At 39.7% G+C, this 12,512-nt stretch overlaps 1 protein-coding gene across 2 annotated transcripts in view; it reads right to left on the bottom strand.

Moving 5' to 3' along the window:
* Nucleotides 1-929: 929 nt before the first annotated feature.
* The window catches only part of prex1 (phosphatidylinositol-3,4,5-trisphosphate-dependent Rac exchange factor 1), an 86,479-nt gene continuing 74,896 nt past the window's right edge, over nucleotides 930-12,512 (bottom strand). For both annotated transcript variants that reach the window (XM_028583301.1, XM_028583302.1), the window contains exons 30-41: nucleotides 11,944-12,034; nucleotides 11,691-11,819; nucleotides 11,499-11,540; nucleotides 10,336-10,553; nucleotides 9,958-10,060; nucleotides 7,496-7,639; nucleotides 6,102-6,216; nucleotides 5,227-5,293; nucleotides 4,128-4,303; nucleotides 3,781-3,883; nucleotides 3,140-3,207; nucleotides 930-3,025 (exon numbers count right to left, since the gene is read on the bottom strand). In XM_028583301.1, coding sequence (XP_028439102.1) covers nucleotides 2,983-3,025; nucleotides 3,140-3,207; nucleotides 3,781-3,883; nucleotides 4,128-4,303; nucleotides 5,227-5,293; nucleotides 6,102-6,216; nucleotides 7,496-7,639; nucleotides 9,958-10,060; nucleotides 10,336-10,553; nucleotides 11,499-11,540; nucleotides 11,691-11,819; nucleotides 11,944-12,034 — 1,299 coding nt within the window. In that variant the 3' untranslated portion in view covers nucleotides 930-2,982. The remainder of the gene's footprint in view (nucleotides 3,026-3,139; nucleotides 3,208-3,780; nucleotides 3,884-4,127; nucleotides 4,304-5,226; nucleotides 5,294-6,101; nucleotides 6,217-7,495; nucleotides 7,640-9,957; nucleotides 10,061-10,335; nucleotides 10,554-11,498; nucleotides 11,541-11,690; nucleotides 11,820-11,943; nucleotides 12,035-12,512) is intronic.

The following is a 12,512-nucleotide window of genomic DNA, read 5'->3' as shown; positions in this document are numbered from 1 at the left end:
CTGCAAAGTTTAACTGAACATGCAACCAGCCTTCTTCTAATGCAATAGCATTTGGACTGGTTTGTCATTTTAGATCAAAACAATTACATTTTTCTGTTATTGGAGATCATTAGCGTGTTTTTGGAAAAATGAGTGATGATGTGTCTTGTATCCAAAACCCCGAAATAACTTTCCATCTTCTCTACTTAAGGCCATCCCCAGAGAAAAGCTGCACAGAATATGATGCATGTCCATGCAATATTCATGTGCAGCTTTTTCAGTCAGTGTAATGGACACCTAAAAAACTATGCCAAGCTATGTTTTTAAGGTTTGCATTCTCTTATTGAGCAATGGTAAAGGACACATGCAGTACTTGCCAAAATCTGATAGTATCTGTCAACATCAAATAAGACATAAAACAAAGAAATGGAACATCTCAGCCCTCACATTGCTGGACATTGAAAAGCAGAACCACGTAGATTACTTAACATCAAACTGATGTGAAAGATAAGGACTAAATAATGTATAGCAGTATGTGTGAATTCAGCTTCCCCACTATACACATTCGTTTAGAGGTGACAGTAAGAGGTGATCTTATTTACTGTGACGTAAAGCAAAATGATGAGCAAGTGGACTGAAAAAAGAAACTACTTCAGTCAGAGGTCCTATTCCAGTAGCACTTAGTCACAGCCTGCTAAAACTGTATGAGCAGGCAAAGAGAAGTAATAATCTCCTTTCAAATCATTCATATGAAACTACATAAAACACAAAGGCAACATAAACAGAACACATTGTAAGGCAAGACAATTACAAGATAAATGGTAATAAAAAAGGTCCCGACAAGAGGGGAACCACTTTAACTGTGCGTTAGCATTTTTAGAGGGGACATCATGTCCTCTGTTGGGTCACCACTTGACAAAATCAATGCTTCATTAAAAAAAACCTCATCATCCTGTGAACATTTTATTACTAGCTTGTTAAGATGCATTTACAATGATAATTTTAGAAAGATTCAACAAAGACCCTTTGTACAGTTATTTTCAAGCAACTTAAAATTGCAAATAAAGTATATACAAAAACATTAGAATAATGTAAATAAATGTGTAATCAGTAACATATTTGTTTGTCCAGCTACATCAACATGCTGCAGTCATTAGCTAATTAAAACTGGCAATGCACCTAAAACCACAGTATGGTCAATATTGATCCATTCTGAGTTTATATACAATGTACACTGCTCAGATTATGAGAAAATTGAATGTGCAATAACAATGCAGATATCCGCTGAGTCTTATATGCAAACAGAGGGATGTGAATTTACAGTGGCCATGCTAGTGCAGAGGTGTTGAGACTATTCCAACATGCTCATTTGGAACCAGGCTGCTTTTAAATAAATAAAAAGGACTAAGTGACCTGGCTAATGAATGCAGCATGTCGAGACAGATTCATGAAATGCACGTCAGACTTTTTTATCAGTCAAAAACAACAAGTTGTCAGTGAGGTCATGAATACAAATGTTTTATATACTATATTATCTCCATAAAAATAATCCAATTTAATTTATAGCATTACTCCGACATATCCTATCTTTTTTTCTCTGACATGGTTACAGTTTGTATGTACAAGAAATTAAAATCTTCAGTAAAATAATGTTACTGTGTTTCAGTCCTGAAACGATCCCTTTGTTTATGTCATCCACAAACTGCTTACAGTACTTTTTGCTAACACTGCAACTTGAATGGACCAATCATTGTGCTCCTTTTAATACCTACAGTAAATACAACAGTTCCAAGACAATGTAAAAACCAATTTAAAAATCAAAATGACTTAGTTAACAGAAGGCATTACAACTAGTACATTTGAATTAATATATTAATAATTTAACAATCTGTTGACTTGGCTGCTTTTGGACAAGCAGCCTTGTATGGTTTGCTTTAGCTTCCTTTGTCCTGATTCTAATTAGAAAGCTTCTGTTCATCTTCCCTCCCTTGCTCTCCGTGAAGATCAATGTAACACTTCCTGACGTGATCAAAGTTCACACATATAAATAAAATACACAAGCAGTTACGTCTAAAAAATGGCATGCCATTGGTCCTTTAAATACTGTTCAATACGTAGGCTGGAATGCATTGATATTCGTTAATACCTGATATAGGATAAGTGAGGGATAATAATGCTCATTCTGGACACAATAAATAACTATCCTTCATATAGTGCAGTAATACAGTACTCACACTAAACCTACAGTAATTGCACAGTAACCACATGCAAATGGCTGAAGAAAGAGCAGCCCCGGCTAACATCAGTCTTTCCATCTGTCCCTCAATCCCTACTTCCATTCCTCTGTCTATTCTTTGACTTTCTGCATCTATTCAGCTAGCCAACATACATGAATACCAAGGTTTTCAAGTATTCTACTTTACTTGGGTTCCGAACATTGAGCCCTGGGGAACACAAGTCCAAACCCATTAAAGAGACAGCTCTCTGGAGTTGCAGTCCAAGGCAAAACTGATAAACATCTGCATTTAGGATGACAGTCAGGTATAGGTAGTTTGGTTAATCCAGTTAATAATAAGCGCTCGGTTAGGAGCATGATCACTGTGGATGTCTTCTGTATGAGGCATCAAACTGACATCTCCCTTTCACTTATGTTGTGAATATAGTTTGCACCATTTGTTAAGTCATTCATGTCAGCTGTGTAGACAGACAACCAAAGCAATAATACTTCTATCTGGGTGGCTTCCCAGTATAACAGTACATGACTGATCTTGAGCTTCAGGTGCTCCCTGGTAAATGTTATTTTTACAGTCTTGTTTAGCCTGTACTTTGCGCTGAAGACTCTAGTGGTATCCATGGTGAAGTAATCCCTGTGTATGTGGGGCAGTGGGAGGGGGAAGGGTCTTTCCATTGGGAGTGTCTCTTGGAAAGAAAGTGGTAAGACTCGCTCTTGTTTGTTATTGTCATTGCTCATCCTATCTTTCGCCCTTTCTCTGATGAGTTTTCTTAGAGATCTCCATCTGAGGGTGGCAAACACAGCTTGAAGAGCCTGTTGAAAAAGAAAAACTTGAAATGAGGGGAATCCTCCTTGTCTAAGACCATAAATGGTGTCATGTACTAATGGCAAGGAAAAAAGGTGCCTGGAAGTGGTTTTATACAGTACCTTGGGAATGAAGGAGTCATCTGGTCCATTACCTTGAGATTTTTAGCAGAGAGCTCAACTCTTGCCCCCTGGTAAAAGAGAAAAACATATGCTATTGCAGTGAGCTCAATTTCCCTGAATGGCTAAGCATCCAAAAACCTAGAAATACTTGTTCTAAGTCAAGGGATTGGATGTATTTTCATGTAACGCACATAATATTATTTGATATGATTTTTGACAAAGGCATCCATGTGGTAAGATGTTGAGCTAAAGAGTACGGAGAGAAATGTATTATCACAGTAGTTACTGTATATGGAATCGAATTTGGGCTGGGTGATTAAGCATTATTATTTATCGACTTTCAGTAAACAATATGACAATATAATTATACCTTGTTATCATTTACAAAGTTCTGTTGTCCAAATAATGGAGTTTTTTTCTATACTGTGATATACTGTACATCTATATCAGAAAAATACACTTAATTAATTAATATTGTAGTACTGATTTCAGCTATTATGCCCAGTCTTGGTTCTTACTTAAATAATTTCTACGGAATAAAATATAAGTGCAAAGAAACCACACTTTAGTGGGGACGTCATACAAGCCCCTGAGGGACCTCTACCAGACTCAGTCTGAGATCATCTGCCCCTGAGATTTACCTGTTTGCGCATTATATCCATAGTCTGCATGATGCAGCGCGGCATGAGACCGTGGTTTCTGGCTAAGATCATTGCCTGCTCCAGTGTCACATTTAGGGTACATCTGCAAAGAACAAAAAGGTAAAAGGTCAGGGATGTGTGTGTATCTATTTAACCAACGCACTAATGGGGTTGTCCATATGTGCACCTGCTGGACACCTCATAGTAGAAATTAATTCAAAACAGTGAGGCAAAGTTCAGTGGCGGTGACTGTCATCCACTCTGCACTTTGTTAATCTTTATTCCAGCTGACAGGTTAGTGCTACTACACAAGAGGTATAATAATGTTGGCGTGCTGCCAGGCTGACCTCTGCATGCCTGTACCACACATGGTGATGTGGCAAGCTCCCAGGCGGTTACACAGCTCAGAGGACACACACAGCACGCTGACACCTGATGGGTGGCCTTGGGCACTCGAGCGCACGTTGACGTAGGACTGCATTAGTCGACAAAGATCGTCCAGTGTGTTGAGGGGTCGCAGCAGCTATGAGGAGGAGATAAGTAAAGGTTGGAGAGGGTCAGTGCTTAAATGGACTGCTAACAAGAAGTTACAGCACAGGTGGCAAAAGTGGCCATCTTACCAAGTCATTTAGACTACTATTAAAATCTGTATTTTATAAAACAAACCAAGCATAAAGCCAAATTGTTTCCTATGTAGTTTCTTCAGTTCTAGCAATTTTGTCAAGGCAAGTGAAAGTATATTGAAAAAGTGGAATACTGATGGATAATACACAGTAATATCAATTAAATTAGAGATAAATAAGATTCAAAATAGTGAAAAGGTTGATCTTTATTCGACACAAGTGACATTATCTCACACCACTCACACCTTAACACTAGACTGAGTAGAGTAACTGACTTGTTAAGATGGTGCACCAGCAGAAATGGGGGGAAAACCTTAAAACTAACACAAAGAGGTCTAACTCTTTATAGTCTTGCTTTTAAAAGACAATACAAACCTGGGAATAAGGCTGTAGATATCAAAACTATGTTCTATTCAGTTTTAATTTACTGGTTCTAGTTCAGCTACAGTCAGTTTGGGACACTAGAATTGTCTTTCTAATCTAATCATCACTGATTGAAAGCAGTTGATAATGTTGAAGTGTTGAGGTTAGTTGGAGTTAATAGGGGAGTCTTGACGAGCTAGTGTGGTGGGGGGGGGAGGGGGGGGTTCCAGTGGAGGGAACAGGACACAGGTTCATCTTACTTTCGAAATGCTTGGTTGAAGGTCTCTAACTTCAAGGCCCAGTATCTGTGCTTGCATTTATATTCAGTCACAACATTATATAAAAAATGACTTATGTTACAAGAACAGGATATACGTTACGTGATAAAAGACCACATAGACTGTAATGTAGACAGCAACAGCAATACATGGGAAACGTACCAGAATAAGTGTATATTTACCTGGTCTATCTTCATTGCTGTGGTGTTTGAGTCTGTAGGGAGATTAGACTTTTCCAAATAGAAAGCCCTGTTGAGAAAAAAAAAAAAAAATATCTATTTCAGTTTCTCCATCTTTGTTTGGATATCTGCAGATTTTTCACCTCAGACTCCCACTGTGTGAGTGCTGAGTCATCTAGCATTTAGAGTACTTCACTTTATAGAATATGCATTTGCTACAGTACACATTTCACAATTTACTGATGATGCATGAGTCATTTCCTGGTAATTAACATGCATATATAAGAAATGATGGCCATATTAACAGGCTATTAAATAACATGAAGATGTTAAAGGGCAACAAACAATTAAACAACAATTAACAACTAAAGTAGAAATAAATACATATATGCATATACTGTATGCAACATTGTAAACCACAATTTCAATTGCTACATTAAAGGTTTTACCATTGTTTCAATATATGCAATGTTTTGTTGTAAACATTTAGTTTTTCTTAACATCTCACCTTGCACATATGATATCTAACAAAACATGATAGTTTTTAAAAATCGACAACATTCACTATATTTTGACCTGGTAACCAAATTCATATCAAATATGCTTTAATAAATCAAAATTATTACACAAGTTGTCTGTAAATACTACACATGCCGATATTACTAAATGAGCCACTCATGTACACAACAAAACCCTGTTAGTCGATGTGGCACAGGTCAAGTGAAATTACACAGTTCTAACCTTGAAAACTTCTAGACCTTGAAAATAGTTAAGAGGAAAGTAAAACAGCAATGGAAGCGTAGTTTCTGTTTGTTTGTGCAACACCACATGGTGAACTCTGCCACTGGAGGGCCATGATGCAGTGTAGTATAGCGTACCTGAGTCTGCGGTAGTAGGCCTTGACCTTCTCTAGTGAGACAGCATTGGTGCGCTGCTGGAAATCCTCCATGGCTGCGTAGTCCTGCTGGGATACTCCCTCTGGACGCTCCAGCGCTGGATTAAACAGTCAGGAGGTATTTAGATCAACACAAAATGGGCACACTTTTATATCATCACATATTTTCATGCCCTCGAAGTTTTTTTAATTTTGGGCATTTCTGCATTATAGAGAATAAAGCTGATCTATGAAATGGGAGAGCGAGGGGGGGGGGGGAGACATGGAGGAAAACCGTCACAGGTCGGATTCGAACCCTGGACCTTCTGCGTCTTGGAATAATCTCTGCACACGTGCGCCCACTCTACCAACTGAGCCAACCGGCCACAATGCCCTCGAATTTTAACACACATTTCACCTCACTTTTTCAAACCTCATCGTAATGGCTAACACTAACATGAACATAATTTGAATGTTAACTCTTAACACCAAATCCATCTGATCCAACAGGCCTTAAATGTAGGAGAAACCTCAACTCTAAAATAATATTTTGAAAAACCGAGGATTGCCCAAAATCTCATTACTTTTGAGGATTTTCTAACAGATATAGCCACACACTCACACAAACTTCAGCATCTGCATTATTGCAATCATATCTCTCCCCCAACCTGCAGCCAGGACTATTTTCCAGTAGGTGGTGATGTTCATCCACATATCCACACTGCTGAATGGCTCTGAAGCTGTATTGCAGCACTTGGTTCCAGTTGAAGTACATGAGAACAATATGACCACATTGGGTTAGTGTTCCAACTGGCACTTGTCTATGGAAAATAAAAGGCTATTTGGCATACAGGCATGATGCGTAATGCTATCCATTCATACTAGGCCGGCTGAGACTGATGAAGAAGAAGGGGAATGCAAAGGTGAAGTGTCTTAAATGGCCAATAAAAGGCTTCAATCTAACTTAATAAAATCAGGTAAAGCTTTCAGGAATGCATTGAGTATTTTAAACTATACAGTTCAATGTATAGTGTATAGAAGTGATTTAATGTCCTCTGTGTTTAAAACAACCCTCCCTGAAGTTGGCTCCATTGACAGTTTAATGAGCATAAATCATCAACAGTTAGCACAGAATGATTGGTCAGACTTGTTTTGTTTTTAAATCAGATAAACTAAACTTCTGTGTAAAATGATATTTTAAATTACGCATTAAGTTCTTGCTTAAATTAAAATTCTGTATAAAACTATTGCCTTGGTACTCATGTACTGTATTTCAAAAGGAACAACCTCCAGACCCACATGCCACTATTGTGTTATGCTATACTTATTTATCTAGACCCTGGACTTGCAGTTTTCTCAGTTTCTTCAGTTCCTCTGTCCCAGTCTGCCCAGTCTTACCCCTGGTGAAGAGGACGGTGTGGAGCTTGAGGCTGCCTCCATTTTGTAGCCGACTGGGCAGCTCACTGAAGTGACAACTGTCCAGGTACAGGGTGACCCTCAAGGCCTGGCGGCTGCCCTCCACCTGGTAACACACTGGCGTGTCTGCAATACAGAGACACAGGCAGGAGAGATGTTAACAAGACTGCAGTATTATCATTTTGGCTGTCTGAGCCACTCAACAAATGAAAATGTGAGAATGAAAATGGACTATGAAGTCAGTGACCTTTAAGTACCCTCGGATGTTTCGTTATAGACGTCAAGAGTTAAACAAGTTAATTTCACAGAAACAAAAGTCAGCATTAATAATAGAGTCTGTAATAGTGAAGTTTTACAGCTAACCGGAAAAAGAGACCTGTGTATTGTGCTCTGTCACTATTGATGTGTCTTAATGCTTATATTTGCCAGGGTCAGAAGTTCAGGTTTCCCAATGCCATGACATACATTCATATACCGTATGCAACATGACAGCACAGACACACTGCTGCATTAGTGAGGATCGTCAATCACTTCAAATTGTTTGTATTTTTTTTACCAAGCAGGATTTCATAAAACCACAATCACTGCAGTCATATCAGAAACTCCATCCTGTCAGAACTGAATGTGGAAAACTCACTGTGTCTCCAGCATTGACTTAGTTTTGCTTTGACACTGCAGCAGAGTGCACAGTAATGGAAAAAATGACTAAAGTCCATTTAAATATAACCGTGGTAATTACCTGTGTTAGGTATTTTGGGAATATCTGCAAGACACATTCTGTTATGTCTGTACACTGCTTTTAATGTAGCAGCAGCTGGCAAATACACTGGTTGGATGAGATTCTTTAAAAGCAACAAAATAAAAATCTTTTACAGTTAGTGAAAATCTAAACAGAGGTGTCCAAACTATTGTGCTGGACAAATGGAAGGAGGTTGATCCCCATCATGTATAACAATGACATATGTACCATTTAGATATTTGTCTGGCACATTTGACCTAAAACAATTCTAGTCATAACACATTTGTCATTACTGTATCACTTGTATGCAGAGCAGTAACGAGTCTATAACTTACAACAGATTCTGACTGTGGCACATGAGCAGTTCTTGGAAACATGGAAAAGATGACCTTTACTGAGCAACCTCTAGGGCCAGCTCTCCTAGAGAAGCCATCAAGCCATAATCCTGTTGAATTGGCTGTGATGCTTCAGGCTGAACTCAGGGGCCTCAGACTCTGTGGTGCTTACACGATTCTACCCTACCAATAGCTCACAGCTTGCTGAAGATGCCATTAGCAAATCAATACTGTCCAATGGACGCTGCCGCCACAAACCATTAGCCTGCACTGCAGCACTCGGAGCACAAAATGCAACTTCAGTAAGTTTGGTTCAAAACGTTTTTGTTTTTTTACACTAACGTGTAGGAGATTGGTTCTGCATGCTGTACTGTATATATCTCTACATGCCTGTTGTAAGTAATTAATGTAAGTACAGTATGAATGACCAGGCCAATATGTGCATGCAATGGTCCACATGTTCATGCAAAATATATGCATGTGTACACAAAATACTTTCTGCTGCTGTGCGTGAACCTAGAATAGCAAATCCAGCCCTCATCCATAGCTTTGCCTCCAAAAATGGGAAATGCATGATGTGCTTTTCCTTTGAGCGGAAATCTCTGCTGGCCATATTGAGGCTGCAGAAAAGAGAACTGATTCAGGATGCAGTCGCCCTTTGTATCCACTGGCTTTAAGGCTTCTGATGGCCAGGAGCACCTTCAGTGAATACAGCTTATTAAAGGCACAATTACGCCCAGGTCTTAAACTTTCTATAGACAGACATGTCAAGATGCTCACAATGCCCACTATGAACGACCTCGGTGCATCTTCAGTGGAAACAACTGCAATATATTTGTATTTGAATGCTTACGCTGAAATAAATGTCGTGACCTTGCGCGGTTTGCTGGACAGAAAAAATGCAAAGCACAAAATCAATTTGGCACTTTCATGATCCAAAAAGATAGTTTTTTTTTACTACAGCACATGCAGCATTTTGTGCAGGAATATTATATACAGTATGCAAGTATTTAAATGTACTGTTTGTGTATATCTATGGGTGGTTCCACCATATATGTGTCTCAGAGCAGTACTTAAGTTTACATGAAGCCTCCTCGCAGCCTGTCAAGAAGTGACAATCTTATCTGTAATACAAGGACAACGAAGACTTTAAGAGACTGCATGCTCTGCCCTTGTTTAATATGATTTATGGAGCCATTATAGTGTTGTTTTAGCTCCCTATTCAGTCGCTCTCTACTGAAAAGAAAATTAAATCTGCAACGGCAAAATGGCAATTTCACCCTCAATAGCGACCATACATCCATACAGCTGCTCATTAGCAGCAGTGTGGTTTGAATGGGAAAAGTCAGTCTTTGTTGATAGTCTCTTACTTGCGACTAGACACTCATCCTCCAGTTGCCTGAAGAACACAGTGACTTTGTCCAAGTCCAACAGGGCCGCCTTGGTATCTTCCAGCATGGTGCGCTCCTCTTTCTGTCGGAAGAGAAAAAGAAAGCTTAGAAGTCACACCAGGAAGAGAGTTTTGATAGTTAGAAGCCATGCAGTACAGGACTAGCCTGACAAGCCAGACCCACATCAAGCTGCCGATAGGGCGCATCTAGATTTCTAGGCTAGTAGAAGACGGCTACATTGCTAGAAAGGCATACTTTATTTTAAAAAGAAATGCATCCAACTTATGAAGCTACATCACAGAGAAAACCCATCGTTTGCACCTTCTTGTCAAATGAAAACAGAAAATCTGTCCTCACCACGTGTGGTGCTAGCGTGGACTGGAAGTGCAGCAGCACGCCAATGACAGATATTTGCTCCAGCCACTTGCGGCTGGTCTCCTTGCCGTCTTCCTGGTACTCGCCGGCGTTGTTGAATCGTGACCGCAACGCCGCCAATAGCTGCTCCGCCAGTGTGCACAGGGCGCCTGTCGCTGCCTGGCAGAAGATCACATCCCGTCGCAGCTGCAGAGATGTGTCTGGTGTTGGGGGGAATTTTGATGTGATGGAGGGGGTACAGGGAGGTACAAAGGGGGATATTATGGGGAATATCAGTGCAGAAGAGGGTAAGGCATCCCAACCTCCCAATACAACCTTCCTCATTACACGTGTCCTGGAGTTGCTCCAATACATATACTTTATTCCATTAGCCTGCATCCCCTGAAAAGATATCTCCCATTAACTAGCACCATATGCCACTGTGCACAGTTCAAAGTGACTGGAGCATCATGGGCTTTGACACCAACCCTCATCCCTGTTCAAGCACACAGAATAACTGGCCTCCTGGAAATGTGCCTGATTTAGAAATCATAGAAACCCATGCTGTAAACTAAGACGTTTTAGAACAGTTTGATTATACTGGAGACTAAATCAATGTAAACATCTGCTTAATCTTCTGTAATAAAGCAGATGTGATTAAATAAAAACATACTTGATATAGGGCTATTATATTAGGCTGTTCATTAATAATACAAAAAAGTGGACAGGCATTGTTTAAAAGCTAATGTGACAAACTAAAAGAGAAAAAGAAAATATAACCATTAAATAAATAAAAAATGTTAGAAAATAAAGATACTGTATTAATGATATTTAAAATAAATATTTTTGTTATAATTTAATAACCTTTGAAGATGTTTTAAGGACTTGTAGATGTCCTGGTGTAGAACTGGCTGTATTTTCATATGATAGATGATCTCATTTGCAAAGTGCTCTAAACTGTTGGAATCATTTAAAATACTCCAGTTATGAGGCGTTTCTTGCTGCTTGAGACTGACTTCTGCGGAGTGATTGCACCAGCCTGTCTTGACAACTCATCTGGTAATTTTATGGAAAATTAGAACTGGGTTTTATCTAGTTTGATTATTCACCAGCACCTTGCTTTGAATATGAACTGGTTTCTATTAAACACTGACATGTTACTCTACCTGTGCACTTCAGCAGAGCCAGGAGAAGCTGGTTCTTTCCATCTGTAGAGGCAGAAGGAAAACAAGATGGAATGACTGATTTTAACTGTATACGATCACGTTTGTGTGTGTGTGTGTGTTTCTGTTTGTGTTTGTGTGTGCGCATGCGTGTGCGCACGCGCATGCGTGCGTGCGCCCGTGTGTTCCACTAACCATCCACAAATCTTTGCAGGCTTTCCACAAGTGTTTTGATAGAGTTAGGCAGGTTCCAAGGGTCCTCCTGGATGTTCTTGTGGATAATGTAACGACAACGAACCGTCCAATCTTCTGTTTGGCGGAACTCTGTTCACAATAAATCCAGTAATGTGTGAATGTGTATCTGTTGTGTAACAGTTGTATTAACAGTACAGTAGTATTCAACACACCCTTTCACCTTTCTAGCACACACACAGATATAAATATGTACCTGGTTGGCTGTGGTCAGAGTAAAAGTGCTTGGTCTCCTCACAGGCCTTGGTCATGACAGGTCCTTTGAGTAGGCTGTTGATAGACTCAACCTGTGTACAGAAATAACACACACACACGATTGTCAGGTAATCCTCATCCCTCTTATTCTACACGTCTTTCTTCCTTTCTTCTTCTAGCTACCTCCTTTCTTTCCGTGTCATTCAAACATACTCACACACACACACACAGTGTGTGTGTGAGTATGTGTGTGTGTGTGTGTGTGTGTGTGTGTGTGTGTGTGTGTGTGTGTGTGTGTGTGTGTGTGTGGAAAGAGAGAAAGAGGGAAGGGAAAGAAAGGAGGTCAAGTGAAAGATGAGAGAGAAAACCAGGATCCAGACCAGAGGACAGAGAGCTCCTCGAGGTAACTCACCCCAGATGTTGTCTGATTACTATCACAATCATCTGTTCCAAATGGTTTGCCGGTGGTGGTGGGGGTATGAAGCTGACGTGTGTGTGTGTGTGTGTGTGTGTGTGTGTGTGTGTGTTCTTGTTTCACTATCTTTCCGTTTGAAATATTTTGGCTGAGTT

The sequence above is a fragment of the Perca flavescens genome, chromosome 7 (genome assembly GCF_004354835.1).
Source record: "Perca flavescens isolate YP-PL-M2 chromosome 7, PFLA_1.0, whole genome shotgun sequence".
Classification (NCBI taxonomy): Eukaryota; Metazoa; Chordata; class Actinopteri; order Perciformes; family Percidae; genus Perca; species Perca flavescens.
Note: the sequence above shows the minus strand (reverse complement) of the source record. Positions and strands in the feature narration are given on the sequence as shown.